At 43.8% G+C, this 20,639-nt stretch overlaps 1 protein-coding gene across 1 annotated transcript in view; it reads right to left on the bottom strand.

Moving 5' to 3' along the window:
* Window positions 1–5,068: 5,068 nt before the first annotated feature.
* AFG2A (AFG2 AAA ATPase homolog A) overlaps window positions 5,069–20,639 on the bottom strand; it is a 278,970-nt gene continuing 263,399 nt past the window's right edge. The window contains exon 16 of the mRNA XM_066384859.1: window positions 5,069–5,996. Coding sequence (XP_066240956.1) covers window positions 5,820–5,996 — 177 coding nt within the window. The 3' untranslated portion in view covers window positions 5,069–5,819. The remainder of the gene's footprint in view (window positions 5,997–20,639) is intronic.

The following is a 20,639-nucleotide window of genomic DNA, read 5'->3' as shown; positions in this document are numbered from 1 at the left end:
TTCTGGGAGGTAGATGTTGGTACGTCCGCCTACTCCAGCGCCATCTTGTCTCTCTCTTAGTTTTTAAAATAAAAGTTTAGCCTGACCTATGGTGGTGCAGTGGGATAAAGTGTCGACCTGGAATGCTGAGGTTGCGGGCCTGAAACCTTGGGCTTGCCTGGTCAAGGCACATATGGCTACAATTCATTTCTTGAGAATGCTTCATTTGGTTCATCTTATTCGATTATTAGAAATATTTACGTCTATAAATTAGCCTCCCTGCAGACTATTCATTGTATCTTATAGATTTTGATGTATTTTCATTTTTTACAGCCTTTTTATTATTTTGATTTTGATTTCCTCTTTGATTAAAGAATAATTTTAAAATGAATTTTGAACTTCCAAGTGGTTGGTTTTTGTTGTTTCTACACTTCTTTAGTTTTATGCTATGGTTGTAGAGCACAATCTGCACCATTTCTTCTTTTGCAAATGCATTGTGATTGTGTGTGCGTGTGTACATGTCCATGTGTGTGTGCACCGTTGTATAATTATATAGGTTATACAATGAGAGCATGGGACAATGTATACATTCCCTGTTTGCAGAGTTTAAGCATGTATCTAAGTTATCTGGATTCTCTATATCTTGGAGATAATTTCTAGATCAGTTTATAGAGTTTATTATTTTTTATAGCCTTATCATGTTGCATTGTATGGATGTCCCAAATTTATTTAAGTACCCCTTATTGACAAATATTTGAATTGTTGTAATATTTTGGAATAACAAATAAGGCTGTGATGAATACATTACCATTATATGCTAAATAATATGTCATCTGGGGGAGTGTATTTGTGGAATAAATTATAAATGAGCCCCTTTCCTGAGTTCTGTTCTCCTTGACTTCATTATCCCTTGTTTTATTAGCTCCTGAATTGCACTGACTGAATTTTCTTAACATTTTTTGAGACTTCAAAGCAGTCAAAGTCTAAAATTTTCTTCTCTTTCCTCAGAAAACGTCCCTCCTGATGTGCCCCAGCTCAGTTTGGGGGTTGGTGATCCGTTTCTCCCTTATGCCCAGCTTTTCCCCCAGATTTCTGGTGTTCTTCCCCTACCATGCCTCAGTCTGGGGTACAATATTTTGATCTGTGATTATTTCCAGCCCCTGAGTAACCTGTGCTCCATATCATCAGCTCCCGTTTCCTGCCAACATTTTCATTATTATGCTTATGTTGGTGCATATAGTCTTTTAATGGCTGTGGGCTTGTAATAAATGTATGAACATACTATTACACATCAGTTCCCTCTTCATCTAACTGTACTTGACTGATTTTTAATGTTTTTCATATTTTGATGTTTCTGAAATCAGGATGTAATAATAATATTAAAATCACAGTATTTTATCTTTTTATTTTTCCAAAATAAGGATGTTTTAAAATTAATAAATTTACCATTGATGGCGTCTTGAGACCAATAAGGCATTTCCAATCACATTGTATGTACTCTTAAACGGAGTATGTGTTGAACTTCCTGGATTCTTTTTAAGTTGGTCCAAAATGTGTTGTACCTGATGGATAGCCTTTGAACTGTTTACCATCTGTTCCCTGATTCCAGTATAGATGAACTTAGTTTTTCTTGTCTCATTCCCTTTGGTTTTGTTGTATGTGGTGTGCATGTGTTGACACTTGAACCATCTTTCCAGAAATGTTTATCCTTCCGTATGAAAGAGGAGTCTCTAAGTTTCCCAACGATTTTGTTAAGCCGGCTAAAACCCAGTAACGCATCACTTTACGCTTACATTTGCTGGAGTGAATTCCAAAAGTGAGCCCCAAAGCATACAGGCTATTGGGGGTATCTGACAGAAATGTTAGGCAAAGAGCACAACTGAAATCATGAAAATGGAAGCAAGGAAAGCAAATGAATTTGGAACTTCAGAATTTCTATATTTGGAAACTACTGTTAATGCAATCCATATAAAATTTCCACAGGTGCTTTGGTGTGTGTGCCCCTTTAAAGGAAAAACTCAGGGAAATATGACAAAATGAACTAACACTCAAACGATCTCACATTCAGGAATTTAAGTACAAGTGGCCAGAGAAGTCATAGTATTCTATCTTTATAGCAACTTTTCTGTAGCTTTCTCCTGATTAAGATAAATTAAACATATACTCAAGTTTGGTTTTCCCATAAATCCAGTAATTACGTTTCCAAATTGGAAAACCTATACATTATTTTCAAAACCTGTTTTACACATTAGAAATAACACAGAACTGCACATTTTTCAAGCTAAGTTAGGGCAGTCGGTATGAAGTCTATAAATACACTTTCTTGGTCATGAAGGAGTAAACATTAGAAGCCCTTCTTCTAAGTTTTCTGGTTAGAAGAAAACATTAATTTCACTATTCAAACTAAAGTCTCTTGGAACACTGAGAAAAAAAGGGGGCCAATATGAATATCCCCCAAACCCTGAAAGGAATCTGGACCACAGACAAACTTTTGACCAAATAGATGCCAAGAAAGCATTTTCTTTTCTTGCTGAACTTAATTTTTCCATGAACTATACTGTGTATTAAATCACAAACAAACCCAAATAATAGGATCATACACTATTTTAAATCCAGAAACACGAGACTCTGGAACCAGAAGTAAAATCCTCGTGGAGATGACATTGGGTGAACTATCATTAGTGATGCCCGAGCTGCTTTTTCTTTGTGACTCACATTTTCATCGGTATCCATTGTCCAAGGACACAAACTTAAAATACAGGAATACCATTTCCTTTTCGATGGTAGTAACACGCTGTTTAAAGATATAAAAAATAATTGGTTGGTAATCGACTACAGATGTAGTGCCCTGAAAATCTTTTCAATTCTTACCTTTCAACTCCTTTCTCCCAACCCTCTACACGACATGCGTCACCTGAACGTTGACTTTTACCGAGGCATTTCTCTCCACTTGTTTCCCGGGTCCTAGAGGCCTGACCTCTTCTGCCTCCTTGTACTTTGTTCCGTCAGAACCCCGTGCTCCCCATTTCCCAGGCTCACGGGGTTGTGAGCCCCGAGGGCTGCATTGGATCGCAGTCATTTCACCCTGGAATTGTAACATGTCAGTTTAAGGCTCATTTAAATTTTTTTCATGAACTACTACTATGCTCACAAAAATTAGGGGATATTTTATCGCTTTATATTCATTTTGTAATATCCCCTGGTTTTTGTGAGCAGTATATTTAGGCATACAAAACGTGTAGAGCGTACTGCAACCCAGACTTGCACCCCCTGCCCCCACCCCGGCTTAGGATAGGAAACTTGTCCACTTTTCTCCCTTGAGGAAATTCCTCCCAGTACGTGGTCTTCTCGTTTCATCTCCGTTCTTGCGGTGGTCTTTCGCTTCACGTCCCCATAAATGTATTATTTTGCATGCCTTAAACGCTCAATAACTGTCGTCAGTTTTCTGAAACGTTCCTTCTGCCTCTGAGGCTCCCGGTTGAACATGCAGCTCAGTTGACTGCCTGAGTGCCGCCCTGTCCGGACACCGCCTGCCCCAAGGAGCGCACAGAAGAGGACGGCTGAGAGGCAGGGGCTGCGAGAGGACCAGCCATGCCAGTTGCTTTCTGGAGTGGGCAGGCCCGTCACACGCCCATGCTGGAGAGGGGACCCCACCGCCCCAAATGCTTTGGGGTTATAAACTGTAGGCCGGGTCTAGCTGTCGGAATCCTCTGTGGCAGGGCTGAGAATAGGATCTATTCCTCCAACTAGTGCAACTGCCAGCCACTCCAAGCATATTTCTAGCTCGGATCTGAGCTTTTGTGTTCACTTCTAGGTTTCGAGCTGCTGTAGGACAAAGGTGTTGTGAATGCAAACCCTGCAGCTGGGGGTCAGGTGAGGCCACAGTCAGAATTCTCAGAGGGGCCAGACGGCTTGCAGTTTTCCCAGCCAGTGGATTTCTTTTCTAATCTGCTTTTACACCGAAGGTCTTTAAGGACCTGGCATTAAGTAGGAGGCTGTTATAATTTCCTGTCACATGGGCTGAGGAGTCTGGGACCTTTACCATCCACATTCCCTGCTGAGTTGAGCACCCCACACCCCAGCCTGCAGCCCGACAGCCTGTGTCAGTTTGAGCTTACTGTTCTGGTTTTTATTTTACTGGCAATGGGGTTTCTTTAATTTTGAAATGTTCAGGTCTCTTTGGGGAAAATTTTTTCTCTTATTTCCTTGTGCCCTCAGCACTTAAAAGAAAGAAGTTATGTTCTTCTAGTAAGTAAAGAGGAAATAGGAAGCACAAATGTAATTTTCAGTTCTATTTATTTCAACGTGTAAGCCTTTCTAAATCAGCAGTCCAACAGAACGTGTGACAGCAATATTCTCAGGCTCTCCGGTCCAATTCGGTAGCCACTTGTCACATGCAGCTACTGAGTACTTGAAATGAGGCTAACATGACTGATGAACTTTTTTCTTTTTCAAGTTTTTACTTATTTATCGATCTTAGAAAGGGAGGAAGAGAGGGAGAGAAAGGGAGAGAGGGAGAGAGACGGAGACATCGATTTGTTTTCCACTCATTTATGCCTTCACTGATTGATTCTTGTACGTGCCCTGATGGAATAAGTCGAATCTGATGAGCTAAAAATTTTAATACTACTTAATTTTAATTAAAATTGAAATAGCCCCGTGGGACCAGTGTCTATAATATTTGACAACGTGGTTCTAAGCAGTAGCACCGTCCTTTGTGCGGGTGGCTGTCCGCAGACGCCTCACAGGAGTGTGGGGACAGCCCTGCAGCTCATTCCTGCCACAACCCCAGGGAGCGGAGGCGCGGCGCACCAGGACCTGCCCCGCGAGCCCTGGCAGCTCATCACTGTGGCCGCCAGGCATTTGTTGCCTAACTTGTCTTCCCAGGAATTGTCAGGTGCACAGTGGCCAGGTCTAAGTGCACATTCCTTCTGTGGCCAGTAAGTCAGGGATTCAATGCCTGGCAACTTTTCACAGGTATCTATGGAGAATCAAAGTGTCAAAAAACCCCAGGGATAAAACAACCAGGAGTATAAATACACATATTTGGAATGCACCATGAGACAATATGATTGAAAGTACAATCTGGTTTATCTTTTAACTGGAAAGTTTATTGGTGACTTGAAAATGTGTACAAGTTAAAACACGAACACTTCTTATGATTTACTTACAGTATTTGATGAAAAAAAAAACAAAACAAAACTCAAGTCTACTGCTTCTAGGCCTGGACTAGGCTTATATTTCCAATTTTTAAGTTTTCAAAGGGCATTACAGTACATGAAATGAGCCTTCTCTCTTTAACTGCCATGGTAAAGGTTCATATGGCCAGCACATAAATGCAGGTGTGGCTTATAATGAGAACCAAACCATATTTGGAAACAAGGCCACATGAGCCTGGCTGGTGCATTTACCATTTCATTTTTTGGTCTTCAAAATACAGTTTGCAACTGTTTTCCACCATCCTGTCACCTGCATGCACGGTCGGTGTCCCTGTACGGGCTGACGTCCTCAGGCCTGGCAATTAAGAGTGCACCGAGATGGACTCTCAGAAGGAAAGCGTTTCACGGATGGAGGAGCCAGGTCAACAATGAGAAAGCTAGAAATTTGCATTTTAAAACTCAGCACACATTTCCAGATAACACTGATTCCCCCCACCCAGAGATTTTCACTGCATCCGTACAATTTAAAATGTCTACAAGAACTGAAGCCCTTAATTCCAGTCAATATATTTCAAACATTTTGCTTCTTACAGAATTCTTTTTTAACATTCAACACAAAATTTTAAACAATACAGGTTTTCCCTAGAAAGCATTTTTCACATAATGAGTATGCCTGTGTCCTCAGAGTGTATGAAGGCCACTCTTCTCTTGGTACTCTTCATAGAAGCGTCTCAGGGACTCGGGGATGCGGGGTGTCACAGTGCTCAGGGCTAGAGTGAAATGTCTCCTCCTAATGTATCTGGCCTTGAGGTCTTCCTCCAGGGCCAGCAGGGCGGCCTCCCTGCAGACCGCTATGACCTGATGGGAAAGAAAATGATCAGTACCGGTTCCAGAGTGGGCGGGAGGGGGCACATGGTGATGGAAGGAGACTTGACTTGGGGGGTGGTGAATACAAAACACTGTGTACAGAAGATGTTACAGAAATGGGCACCTGAAGCCTGCATAACTTTGTTAATCAGTGTCACCCCAATATTCAAATTAAAAAAAAGTAGTACTTGGAAAAATTCAGCCGGGTTAACTTCTACAACTACAAGCACATTGCTAAACTTTATCTTTAAGAATCACTCCACTTCAGTTTTCAAAGGATAAAAAGGAATCACCTTCATTCCTAACAATGCATTCAGTACCCAGAACCAGGAGCAGCAAACCACTGAAGCTACGGCATTCGCTTACAACTGTCAAGGTGGAAGAGACAGGACTACAAAGGATGAGTGTGGAGCACCGTGGGGGCAGGGGAGAGGCACTGGAACGAGGTCCGGTGCGTCAGCACACCTGGTCACAGCGCAGAACGCCACATTCCTTTCCGCCTTTGATGTACCACTGACATGTAAAAGCATTTCTTTATGTGCATCTCTTGAGTGAGTTCTTAAATCTCGGGAATATCAGATGGAGGTGTCTCCGTTTACTTTGGAGAGCTGCATTAGCTCAGAGAAGTGAATTCTGTTTACTCAGCGAGGGAAGCTGAAAGAATGGCGGAGAGTGGGGGTGGGGGTGGGGAAGCGTAGGCGGCGGGGAACCGGAAGGGAGGCAGGTTCGAGTCTTGAATCCTGAAATGTGTTTTTAAGCTCTCTGGACTTCAGACAGCGGAAGCAGGCTGATGGCAGTGTCATTCTAAAGACACATCACTGTGGTGAAAGGCACTTGTGGGATGAAAAGATACTGTGGTTTTCAGGGCAACAGGGAAATCAGTGATTGATACTGACTGCGCCTTCCATTGGGAATGAAAGGGCCAGCTGAGACACATTTGTCCACCCAGCCAGCGTGTTCTCTGTTTGTTCACTCCCTGAAAGCCTCCTCTGCGCAGGCTGGGCTCATGGCTGCCAAGCAGTTCAGGAGCTTCTTAGGGGACTTAACAGCATGTTTAGGGGAGCTTTCAAAAAAAAATGCATAGATTTAGGTGGCTTTGTCAAATTAGGACAATGTAACTATTAGTTCTGGGCTTCATTAATGAGCACTGAAGTTGACTACTGCAGTTCTGCATGTTAATGCTTTTCCAGAAAGAGTAGTTACCAACTTGAAGGAAGAAACAAAACTTCAGGAATTAGTAAAACAACTTCACCACATACTCTGGTGCACAGTGTTGTTTTGAAAGTGAAACATAATAAGTAACAAGCACAGGAAAAGTGTGTGGGTCCCACTGTGTCCCAAAGAACCCTTGAGACCTCCCCGAAGGACCATGGAGGGACCAAGTGGGGACAGCCCAAGCCTCCTCTCCCCTCGAACAGCACTTCCTTCCTGGGGAGAGATCTGAAGCAATGGCTGCCAGACTCCAAGTCTGCAGAGGACTCCGAGAGGGAGAGGAGGAGGCGGGGAGGACAGGACCTCGCTGGCTGCTGGGGTGCCCGACCTTCCTGCCTGCCCCGCTGCCTGCTCCCCCTGCCTCCCCCGCCATCCCCTGCCAGCTCTCCCTGCCCCCCCCCCGCCCCCTGTCCACCCTCCTGATCAGCCAGTGTCTTCCAGAAGAGGTCTTTCTCATCACCTAAGCTTTAGGTCACAGCATATGACTGTCCCCCACAACGCACTGGAGAGTTGTAAAGACTCTGGGAAGCTAGCAGTGATGCTCTGCTTAACTTCTTTAAGCCAGCGTTCCCCACAGAACCCCCTGCCCTGTTCTCTGCAGAGCACCTACAAACGGCCAGCGACGGGGTCCTGGGGACCTTCGGCACACAGCTGGGGAGGCACAGTGTGGCTCTGGCCTGTCGCACACCTTTTCTTTTTGCTCTCCCCTATTCCATAAGAGAGAAGGGAGGGGCTGTGCAGGAGACAGAGGACCCGGCTGTTCAGGTCAAAGGGCAGCGCCACAGCACACAATGTTTATTTGCTGAATTGAACTGAACAGTTCTTTAATTATAAACAAGTTTTCGCAAAGTGTGCGCTATATGCACCTTTCTCATATCTGGCCCATAATCTGTAATCTTTTCACATGACCTAAACTTTGCCAGCTATACCAACGCTTTTGGAATGATCAAGTCAGTAACAAAACCGCTTACAGTACGTCCATCTTCAGCAATGTCGCAGGCTGGGCACTACTGGGATTCCAGCCCTTCCCTTAGAAGTAATACAGATTAGAATGTGTAGCAGAATGCCCGAGTTACTTGGAGGGATGCTTCCCTAAGTATCAAAATTTGTTACATGGAGACAGTTTGTTATGTAGTCATGGGAAAAAACTGCACTGTAATTGAGAAAAGCTGCTAGAAACTTACCAACAATCTAGACTACATATGTCCATTTAGAGGACTGAAATGGAGGATTTGTTAAAATAACTTGTGCCAGGCGTGATCTCCCATCCCACTTGATGAAAGTGATCCCGCCCCAATCAGATGCTGGGGGCCTTTCTCTTCCATGGTAAGCTTTGACAGGCAAGATCTTTTCAGATAAGTATGCCCAATGGTCTGTCTCGGAATGAACACTGAACGGCCTTCAGTGTTGACCGGGCCCCTCAGGACCCTGTGAAGCCCGCAGAGGACCTGACGTGAGGGGTGGTAGATGGGGGTCTCTCTCCAGGAGGCACAGCCCCCCCTCACCTGCGGGACCACATCCAAGCAGGCGCAGTGTGGGACCCCACGCGAGAGGAGCTCGGCTGAACTTTCCCCAGGAGGGCTCAGAAGAATCTCGCTGAGCAGATGCACACAGGCAGACAAATGTGGTCACAGACCATCTGGAGTGTTCAACCAACCCGTTTACACAGAGGACCTGGCACTCGAGCCCTGGCATCTTGGGAAAAGGGGGCTTTGGGAGCGTTCCTGACCCCTTCGCCATCTTGTCCTCTTCCCCACTGGCTGTCGCGTAGATAGATCATAAGTAACTGTGCTTTCGCCATTAGGCTGTAAAATACTGATACCCAAACTTAATCCCTATAAGCCTTGCAGCAAAGGTGAAAGTACTGTGTGTTTGGGAAAATGACAAAGGACAGAGACTAGACAAGGTCTTGCGGTCAGAGATACACTACAGCACGTTGTTGTTTCTGTGGTCACGACACCCGTTTATTTGATGCCAACATGTTGCTAATTCTCTTCCCATTCATTCAGCATTAACAACAGACCAATCAGATGTCTGAAAAACAAGCAGAAACTTTAGGTAAAATATTCAGGCGTGTTTAAGAAGAGTAATTTGGCATATAGAAGTGAGTTCCTAAGAGGGTAGGGAAGGAAAAAATTTTTAATGAAAATACTTTAGAAATCCTCAAAACAAAGTCACAGAAGGAAAGAGTAAGGGCTCGTTTACAATGCAGGAAAGAAGTAGCTCAGCCCTGTAGGCCAGGACAGGAGTGGGAAGTCACGCGGGGCCGGCCCAAGAAGCGGGCCGCAGGACCGCCACTCAGCCCTAACTAGGTTATGGGACAGCCGCACTGGGGATGGCTGGGAGCAGCTCCCTGCAGGAGAAGGCTCTTGACCACTGAACCCTGGGAAACCTAATTACCTCACTTGAAAATGCAAAAGGGCAAAAGAAGCAATTGTGCTGCGCTCCGAATGCAACGAAGAACAATGTCTTACTGTGGAAAGGAAATGGAACCCCTGACATGCAGCCTATGGCTCTCCCCACCCACAGACAAGGGGCTGACACAGGTGGGCCAGCTTAGTGACACAGGAGCAGGCTCCTTGCGAACAGGAAAACCGACATGCTTTCTAGAAGGCAGTCATTGTTTTTTAAAACAACATGATCAACAACTGTCATCAAGGCAAAGACTGTTTTCCAAAAAGGAATGGTCCTCAGGGTGCAGGACACTGCCTTCTCTTCGGTGTGCTCCCCCCACCCCACCCCTGTGTCCCACAGCCTGGGGAGGGTGCGCCTTGCCTTTCTCCTGATGGAGTGGTGGGACGGCAGCTGCAGAAGGCCGGAGTGCTGAGGTGGGGGCAGGCTGCAGGCCAGGGCCTGGGGACACTGGCTCCCACAGGGGACAGGGATGCTGCAGTCCTGCCCCTCTTCAGGACTGAGCCCCTCACTCCAAGGAGGTGGTCACAAGTGCTGAAGGCAGCTTAAAGCAGAGGGAAAGCCTGGTTGCATCACCCACCCTGCAGACACAGGCGCCCTGAGACCTGTAGCCGAAGAGGAGGCTGTTGGACGGGGTGACTTTAGGTAACGAAGACAGAAACTGTGGGAAGCTGGATTCCAGCCCCTTTCTAATCAGCACCCCAGGACTATGCAGCGGTCCACCGGGAAGGACAGGGACACCTTGGGGTTGGATCTGTGCGCACAAGGCCAGCACAGGGCAGAAGGACCCAGAAGAGTGTCAGGGGTGGGGGACCAGCCAGAGGAGAGCTTGGGGTCCCATGTGGCCACCATGCAAGGAGCACTGCCCTCCCGGCACACTGCTGCTGGCTGCGGGAAGAATGAGCCTCCAGGCCTCCAGCGAGGTCTCAATGTGCTTTGCAGCCTCTTTGTATTTCAAGTGCACTAAATAACTTTAAAGAATACACCAAAAGAAGTGGGCTGCAGTGCTTGAAAAAGTCTTAGGTATTTTCAAGACAGCGGTTTTGTTCAAAGTACCCTCTGTCTGGAACACCTGTGACCTGTTGAGCCTAATTGGGCTGCAGCTGGTGGGGACATTGTGTGTGCTATGCGCCCCAGCCGGCCACCCTCTCGCCCTGTGCAGACAGATCAGGAGCCGGCCTCCACCCCCTCGCTGCCTGCCAGATGGATTAGGAGCTGGGCAGCCACCCCCTCGCTGTGGGGATGGGTCAGGAGCCGGCAGAACTGAGTCTGCGGGGTCACACTGTTTGCGCACCACCCTTGCCCTTGGGAAGTGCTACCTGGGAGATGAGGCGTGTGTGCTCCCAGCTGCTGTGAGACCCACCAGGCGCTAGACTGGAAGCTGGGACCATAGAGCCTGCTGCAGGCCACAGTGTGGCAGGAAGTCCCCTGTCGCAGGTGGGGGCTGCGAGGGAGCCCCCACACTGCTGGGGAAGGGAGTGCAGGGGAAGCAGGTGGCTCTTACTTAAATGTCCTTTAAAACATGGCCTCACGGAAAACTTTGATGTGGCTCAGCTAGAAGTGAGAATCTGGAAGCACAGATTCCAGAAAGTAAGTACCCAGTCCTCTTGGGCTGCATGCAGTACTGGGCTGTCTGTGAGATACGTGGATGAGAAGGGGTCCTTATGGAATTATGTCTAGATGCACGTCTAGGAGGCCACATGGTACCGAGTCAAAAGGAAACAAGAATCTCTGTAGACTATCAAAGCCTAATGACAGAGGAGAAAACCCTTGGTTGCCTCATTTATGCTGATTGAGAGTTATTTTGAGGTCTCTGAAAATACAGCTGAAGTACAGGAACATCCGTGCACAGCCCTTCATTATTCTGTCATGGAGAAGTCCATCCTCACCTTTCCTGTTAAAATTTACAAATGAATCAATCATTCCACAGAGCTCTGAAGCTGGAAAGAATGGGAATTTTTATCCTTTTGTTTCTAGAACTATTTGCACCTGTGGGAATTTTAAATATTTCTAACAACTGAACCACCATGAGATAAAACGGAGTGTTTTTAGTTTAGAAAAGAACATACCAACTAGTAGGGGAATGGAGAAAGAAACTGGGGGGGGGGGGGGAGGATGGACAAACAGATGCTGGGAAGCTGGGAACCCTCGATTTGTTCAGCATTCTAGACGTCTTTGTGACACCCCCAGGACAGTGCCCCTTCCTGGAGCAAGCGTGTTAAGTCCTGGCTAGCCACCCCCCACTCTCGAGGTCCAGTGTGACGGTCTCATGGGAGGCACCGTGGAGGCAACATTACTACCTGCCCCCGCCCAGCCGGCCGGCCCACCAGCTGACCGCTTTGGGTCACCGTACCATTCGGGCCCATCACTACTGTAGGGAAGTAAGACATAGTTATTTGTTGTAAACATCTACTTCCCTCACTACACCACAAGGTCCTCCAGCCTTGGCCTGGCTCTCTGCCCCAGATATACCAGGTCAGCATGGTGACCTGTGGTGTCCACAAAACCGTCCCTGCTTAGGTCCTCTATGACAGAAATAGAATAGACACGCACACACTCAGCCTCTGCTGTGGCACCTGACTGCGCCGACCACTGCTTCCTGTGGACTGAAACAGCCGAGGCGTCTGGGGCCCAAAGGGTCACCCCTAAGTTAAGATGTGAATTTGTGGGCCCTCTGGGGTTGGTGACAGGCTCTGACCAGAAAGCTACGAGAGTCCTGGCCTAGGCAACGCACGGCGGCAAAAGCACAAGAACGGGAGAGAGTGAGGCTGGCCCTAGGCAGAGAGAGAAGACCAGGACAGGGCTGTCCTGAGAGACCACGCAATGTCCTGCTGCTCTAGGACGCCTCTCCAAGGCTGTGGGTGGTGGGAGCTTCCAAGGTGGTGCCTGGGGGCGGGGGCAAGGGTGTTAAACCAGCTGTGACATATACCTAGGCTACAGGGCAGAGACCTCGCTCCTTGGCTACAAGGCTGTACAGCATGTTACTGTAGTGAATGGTATAGGCAATTACAACACCATAGTAAGGATTTGTGTATCTAAACATAGACAAGGGACAGTGGAAACACAGCGTAAAGGACACACAATGTACGGGGCACTCACTATGCATGGGGCCTGCAAGACGAAAGCTGCTCTGGGAGTCAGGCAGTGAGTGGTGCGTGACCGTGGGCCTAGCACATCACTGCAGGTGACTGCAGACCTTAGAAACTGCACGCACAGCCTACGCCAATCCCAGCGTGTGATGTAGATCAAGTGCAGCGCGGCAGGCTGGTCCCACCTGGTCAGCAGCTGCGCTTCAAATCCCTAAATCATTTTCAACAGTCCCTCACGGTGTTAATGACTACGTGCTAAATGGAAAAACGTGACTTGACAATCTGTAGCTAGCCAAGGGCACCTGAGGATGGGTCCCAGTGAGGAACACTTGTATACATAGCACAGGGCAGGGAGTGAGGAGACAATCCAATTATTTATCTCACACTTAGTCTATGGATGCCATTCTCATGGAAAATACTGCTGTCCTAAAAGAAAGACAGCTCTTCTTTCTGCTTAGCATATACAGAACTAAAGATGGATCTATATTAAGTGAATCACTATCATATAAGATATTCTAAAACATCCAGGATATATTCACATTGCTCCTTTTTTCCATTTTCAAGGAGGTCTCTGTGTCTTCTGATAACGCTTATGTTTGTTATAGGCATTTATTTAGAAGTATATATTATTTTATTTTTAAATTCAAATAATAAAGTAATATCGTCTTCTTTGTTACACAAACTGGATGCTACTTCAAGTAGCACTTCACCAGTTTTGTGTACTTACTGGCCATATAATAAAGATTCTTAACCAAGAATTCCTGAATATCTAGATGAATCTAAGAATATACTGAAACCTATGAAAACTTGTAGGTTCACACATATCTAGGTTCATAGCTTCCACCATATTCTAAAAAGGAACCATAACCCCTATATGGGTTAAGAACCATTGCACTATAGTAACTATATTTCAAACTTTGAATCCTATGCATGCTTCATAATATCTTTCTTCCCCTTTCCAGATGACTTAGGCTAGAATGCAGTGTGGCTAGACTCAGCATAGTACAGAGTTCCACAGGGCAACTGATCACAGTAAAGGCAGGTAGGTTTTCCTTTCTTGGACCTTCCTGTACCCAAAAATAATTCAACAGCTGCCCCTACATGTAACTACATGCTACTGAGGACTTCACTGACACGAAGGAGAACCTAAAGACTTATATCCTACTTCACGTACAGAAATAACATAAAAAATTAAAGGCTAGGGCAAGACATTAAGACTGAAAATTTCAGCACACTCATTAAGGAATGTAAGATAAGATTAGAATTTACAAGTGGCACAGATTAACTGTGTGTAATTTTAGATAACACACAGGGTACAGTGAAATTTTAAATTTAAGTGCAGGCTGGTTTTCATGTTTGGCAGTCACTGCATACTAGGTATTCAGAAACTGAGGGACCTGTTTCCTTATATGCAGGATTATATGGTCTACTGTCTCACAAGGGAGTGAGACACACTATGAGCTTTATTTCCTTTACGCCCATTGAAAAAGAAAAAAAAGAAAAATCTCTAATTTTATTAATTTGAAAGTCAATGTGAGAAATGTCTACACTTAATCAAAGGTGTATTAAATGATTAGCTCTAAAGAAATTATAATACTTGTCAAAGCCATCACTGACAGGACAATCACTCATTACCACTGCTCTTCAGCCAGGTCAAGGTGGAGAATAAAGATGATTGGTTTATGAAGGCTTTATTCAAAACATGCAGGTGTGGGCCTGCCCAGGTGCTCAGGGGAGAGAGCACTGTCCTGGTGCACCGAAGAGGTTACATGTTTGACCCCTGGTCAGGACATATATGTAAAGCAACCAATGAGCGCACAACTAAATGGAACAGCAAATTGGAACAATGAGCTGATGCCTGTCTCTCTCTCTCAAATCAACGGAAAAATTAAAACAAACAAACAAAAACATGCTTATGTTTTTCTCTTCAGATCAGTAAGTCCATCATTAAGGACTATGAAACCTAAATGTTTTTAACTACTGTACCCAAATTCCTTTGCAAGAACTGTAATGAGAGAATAAGGTTTGTGTCGAGTGCAGCAATGAAACAAGCTAGAGGAAAGATGGAAAAATATCTACTTGTAAAGACTAAACTAAATACGACAAGAAAGTCTGGAAGAGCAAACCACAGCTAATGGAAAGGGTTGAGAAAAAAAGGGTAGATGAAACCACCTGTTGATAATGAAGAAATCATATTTTAAAAAGATTTTAATTGAAAGTGTATTAAGTGATCACTTGGTCGGATTGGTTCTGCATCAGAAATGCAGCAGTTGGTCTATTAAAAGAGCTAATGGTGGAGTGACATCAAAGAAATGGCGCCTTAAGTAGTGATATCGATAAATCTCCCCCAAAATTCAACAAGATCTTCAACCAGAGACAGAAAAATCTACCCTTGGAGCCTCCAGAAGTTCCACACTAAACACGAAGGTATGATTGAGCGAAAAATTGACTAAATATATAATCAACCCCGAAGGAAATAAGGAGGAAGAAACACTCTGCCTTCCTCACTAACCTAAATAAGGGCTGCTCTCACTGGGAACTGAGAGTATAGGAACTGAAGCGGGCATAGAGTGTGAATAGAACCAGACTGCGGCACGGACATCCAAGCCGAGGAAAAACTGTGCTTGTGGCAACCCAGTCAACACAAGCTAATGCTTGCGCCAAATCCAGACAAAGAAAGGCACTTGGGACAGCCATCCGCCCTGATCTCCTGGTCGGCGCGCGCAGATAGTGGGCGAGAGATTCCTCCTAGAGCCCCAGGAGTGGGCGCCCATGTTATCGGACAGAAGGGCAGAGTCAGAGGCCTTTGTGTGGGCCGAAACTGGAATCTCGGGGTCGCCCCTGCACCCCAAAAAGCAGCACGTGGGGCGGGAGCAGGAGCGAAATTCCCTACACTCAAACTTTTCCGAGCGGGCAGGGCACCTCACTAGGAGTGAGAGGCAGCCAACCTGATATCCTGGTCCCCGAGCACGGAGAGTGGGCGAGAGATTCCCCCAGGAGTGGGCGCCCATGTTCCCGGACAGAGGGGCAGAGTCAGAGGCCTTTCTGTGGGCTGAAACCGGAGTCTTGAGGTTGCCCCTGTGCCCCAAAAAGCAGCGCGTGGGGAGTGAGTGGGAGCGAAGTTCCCTACACTTGAACTTTTCTGTGTAGGCGGGGCGCCTCACCAGGAGTGAGAGGCGGCTGGCCGGATATCCTGGTCGGCGAGCGCAGATAGTGGGCAAGAGATTCCTCCAGGAGTGGGCGCCCGTCTTCCCGGACAGAGGGGCAGAATCAGAGGTCTTTGTGTGGGCCGAAGCCCCGCCTGATTATACTAGTGGCTCTGACTGATTGAGCCTTACCCAGAGCCCTGTGCTGAGTGGGAATAGAGTGGGGATTTGCCAGCTCTTTAAGCCTCTTACTCTCCAGGCAGAGGCAGCAGCAACCCCGTAGCTGGATCATCAGGCTACTAATTCAGAAAGGAAAGACTAGGAGAGAGGCTCCGGGAACACAGACTCTCTCATTGGCGGAGCCTGCAAATGCTAATGAGCCTCGACTGCCAATGAGACTGAAGCCCAATATATGATATCGCCATAGAGACTTATCAACTGCAAACCTCTACCTAAGCGTGCCACAGGGGCAGAACCTGGGGTACAGAGTCACCAAGCAGGAAGAAGGAGAGAAAAGAAAACGCAATAAGATAACCTCTGAAAATCAAGAATAATCCACAGACTTTAAAATCTATCCCATTTTATTATATTTGTTCATTTGTTTCTCTTATCTTCTTGTCTTGATTATTTTCTTCTTCTTCCAATTTGGTCGTTTAATACTCTGCCGGTCTTACTCTCTCTTCTCTTTGAACTATACTACCCAAAAGTGTTACATCTCCCATTATCTTTTCTTTCTTCTTCCTTTCTCTCTATGAGGGTTGCACTCCAAAACCCTTAACTCTCTTTCTCTCTCCTTTTATTCTTTTTTCTTCTTTTTGTGTTTTCCTCTTTCTTCGTTTCTCTCCCTCTATATTAGTTTCTTCTTTTCTCCTTTACTTTTCCTCTCATTCAATCCTCAATCATGAACAAATTATTTTAACTGGGACTCAAATTTTTCTTTGTGGCGCTTTGGGTTTTTTTTACTTCGCTTTTTGAATTCACTAGCAGTGCTCCCAACTCTGGCTCTCCATTTTATCTAGTTCTTGCTCCACTAAATACAATAGTAATTTTTTAATTAATAAAAATTAATTAATTTTTAATTAATTTCCCCCCCTTTTTCCTGTTTCGCCCTTATTCCTCTCATCATATCTCTTAGTCAACCATCACCTAAAAGCAAAACTTTATTCTGACCCAAATTTTTTCCTTTTTTGCATTTTGGGGGTCCATACCCCCCTTTTTTTCCCCTTTATCACTTCTCCCCAACTCAGGCCCTCCATTATAGGTAGTTTTTGTTCTATTTAGCACAATATAATTTACAGTTCACCACAAGATTTTCTCAAGAAGGAGGGGAGAGGAGAGGAGAGGAAAAAAAAGGAGGGAGGGAATAATTTTTTTTATTCTTTTATATTTTATATTTTTATTTTTAACTTTTTATTCTTTATTAATTCTCATTAATACTATCAACAAAACCACCCTCAGATGCCATTAAGGAAAAGGAAATAGAATATCACGGATACAAAAGACAGAGAGGAAGCACAGATAGATGAGGAAAAATCTATGGAGAAAAAATTTAATATATTGGAAACCTTGGAGCTAAATGACAGAGAATTTAAGATAGAAATCCTAAAAATCCTCCGAGATATACAAGAAAAAACAGAAAGGCAATTTAGGGAGCTCAGAAAACAACTCAATGAACACAAAGAATATATTACCAAGGAAATTGGAAATTGAAACTATAAAAACAAATCAAACGGAGATGAAAAACTCAATTCACGAGCTGAAAAACGAGGTAACAAGCTTAGCTAATAGAACAGACCAGATAGAAGGTAGGATTAGTGAAATAGAAGTCAAGCAACTTGAGGCGCAACAGAGAGAAGAAAAAAGACACACAAAAATTTAAAAAAAATGAGAAAGCCCTACAGGAATTGTCTGACTCCATCAAAAAGAATAACATAAGAATAATAGGTATATCAGAGGGAGAAGAGAGAGAAAATGGAATGGAGAACATATTCAAACAAATAATAGATGAGAACTTCCCAAGCTTGTGGAAAGAACTAGAGTCTCAAATTTAAGAAGCAAACAGAACTCTGAGTTTTCTTAACCCAAACAAACCTACTCCAAGGCACATCGTAATGAAATTGGCACAAACCAACGACAAAGAAAAAATTCTCAAAGCAGCCAGGGAAAAGAAGAATACAACATATAAAGGAAGGCCCATTAGATTATCATCGGATGTCTCAACAGAAACTATACAAGCTAGAAGAGAGTGGACCCCAATATTTAAAGTCCTGAAAGAGAGGAACTTTCAGCCACGAATACTATACCCATCAAAGCTATCCTTCAAATATGAAGGAGAAATAAAAACATTCACAGATACAGAAAAGATGAGGGAATTTATCATCAGAAAACCCCCACTCCAGGAATTACTAAAGGGGGTTTTCCAACCAGATACAAAGAACAAAACAAAATAGAACCACAAGTAAAGGCTCCATCAAGAACACCATAAAACCAAATTTAAACTGTGACAACAACAAAAAAAGGAGGGGGAGAGGATGGAGATTAACAGTAGCAAAGGACAATGGAGTGCAAAAGTACTCACAAGATAGTGCACTACAATGAACAGGGTAGGAACCCTTTTCATTATTTAATGGTAACCACCATTGAAAAAACCACCACAGAAGCACATGATTTAAAAAATATAGTAACAGAGGAAAGATGTATGGAATACAACCAAACAAAAACAAAAGATAAAAAACAAAAGAATCAAACAAGACACAAAACTAACGGAAAGCAATCTATAAAATGGCAATAGGGAACTCACAAGTGTCAATAATTACACTAAATGTAAACGGATTAAACTCACCAATAAAAAGTCAGAGAGTAGCAGAATGTATTAAAAAAGAAAATCCAGTGCCTGACCTGTGGTGGCGCAGTGGATAAAGCATCGACCTGGAAATGCTGAGGTCGCCGGTTCGAAACCCCGGGCTTGTCTGGTCAAGACACATATGGGAGTTGATGCTTCCAGCTCCTCCCCCTTTCTCTCTCTCCCTCTCTCTCTCCTCTCTAAAAATTAATAAATAAAATTAAAAAAAAAAAACTTTAAAAAAAAAAAACCTTTAAAAAAAAAAAAGAAAATCCAACTGTATGCTGCCTACAAGAAACTATCTAAGCAACAAGGATAAAAACAAATTCAAAGTGAAAGACTGGAAAATAATACTCCAAGCAAATAACATCCAAAAAAAAGCAGGCGTAGCAATACTCATATCTGATAATGCTGAGTACAAGACAGCAAAAGTACTCAAAGACAAAAATGGTCATTTCATAATGATTAAGGGGACGCTGAATCAATAAGACATAACAATTCTTAATATATATGCACCAAACCAAGGAGCACCAAAATATATAAGACAGCTACTTACTGAACTTAAAACAAAAACTGACAAAAATACAATCATACTTGGAGACCTCAATACACCACTGCTGGCTCTAGATCGGTCATCCAAACAGAGAATCAATAAAGATATATTGGCCTTAAACAAAACACTAGAGCACCTGGATATGATAGACATCTACAGGACATTTCATCCCAAAGTGACAGAGTATACATTTTTCTCCAGTGTACATGGATCATTCTCAAGAATTGACCATATGTTGGGCCACAAAAACAACATCAGCAAATTCAGAAAAACTGAAGTTGTACCAAGCATATTTTCTGATCATAAAGCCTTGAAACTAGAATTCAACTGCAAAAAAGAGGAAAAAAACCCCACAAAAATGTGGAAACTAAACAACATACTTTTAAAAAATGAATGGGTCAAAGAAGAAATAAGCGCAGAGATCAAAAGATATATACAGACAAATGAAAATGACAACACGACATAGCAGAATCTATGGGATGCAGCAAAAGCAGTGATAAGAGGGAAGTTCATATCACTTCAGGCCTATATGAACAAACAAGAGAGAGCCCAATTGAACCACTTAACTTCACACCTTAAGGAACTGGAAAAAGAAGAACAAAGACAACCCAAAAACCAGCCGAAGAAAGGAGATAATAAAAATCAGAGCAGAAATACATGAAATAGAGAACAGTAAACTATAGAAAAAATTAATAGAACAAGGAGCTGGTTCTTTGAAAAGATCAACAAAATTGACAAACCCTTGGCAATACTTACCAAGGAAAAAAGAGAAAGAACTCATATAAACAAAATCCAAAATGAAAGAGGAGAAATCACCACGGACATCGTAGATATACAAAGAATTATTGTCGACTACTATGAAAAACTTTATGCCACTATATTCAACAACCTAGAAGAAATGGATAAATTCCTAGAACAATACAACCTTCCTAGACTGAGTCAATAAGAAGCAGAAAGCTTAAACAGACCAATTAGTAGGGAAGAAATAGAAAAAACTATTAAAAACCTCCCCAAAAATAAAAGTCCAGGCCCAGACGGTTATACTAGCGAATTCTATCAAACATTCAAAGAAGACTTGGTTCCTATTCTACTCAAGGTCTTCCAAAAAATTGAAGAAGCAATACTTCCAAACACATTTTATGAGGCCAACATAACCCTCATACCGAAACCGGGCAAGGACAGCACAAAAAAAGAGAACTACAGACCAATATCTCTAATGAATACAGATGCTAAAATACTAAACAAAATACTAGCAAATCGAATACAACAACATATTAAAAAAATAATACATCACGATCAAGTGGGACTCATCCCAGAATCTCAAGGATGGTTCAACATATGTAAAACGGTTAACGTAATACACCATATCAACAAAAAAAC

This window comes from Saccopteryx leptura, chromosome 1 (assembly GCF_036850995.1).
Source record: "Saccopteryx leptura isolate mSacLep1 chromosome 1, mSacLep1_pri_phased_curated, whole genome shotgun sequence".
Lineage (NCBI taxonomy): Eukaryota > Metazoa > Chordata > Mammalia > Chiroptera > Emballonuridae > Saccopteryx > Saccopteryx leptura.
The sequence above is the reverse complement of the archived record's forward strand: the minus strand, read 5'-3'. Positions and strand labels throughout refer to the sequence as shown.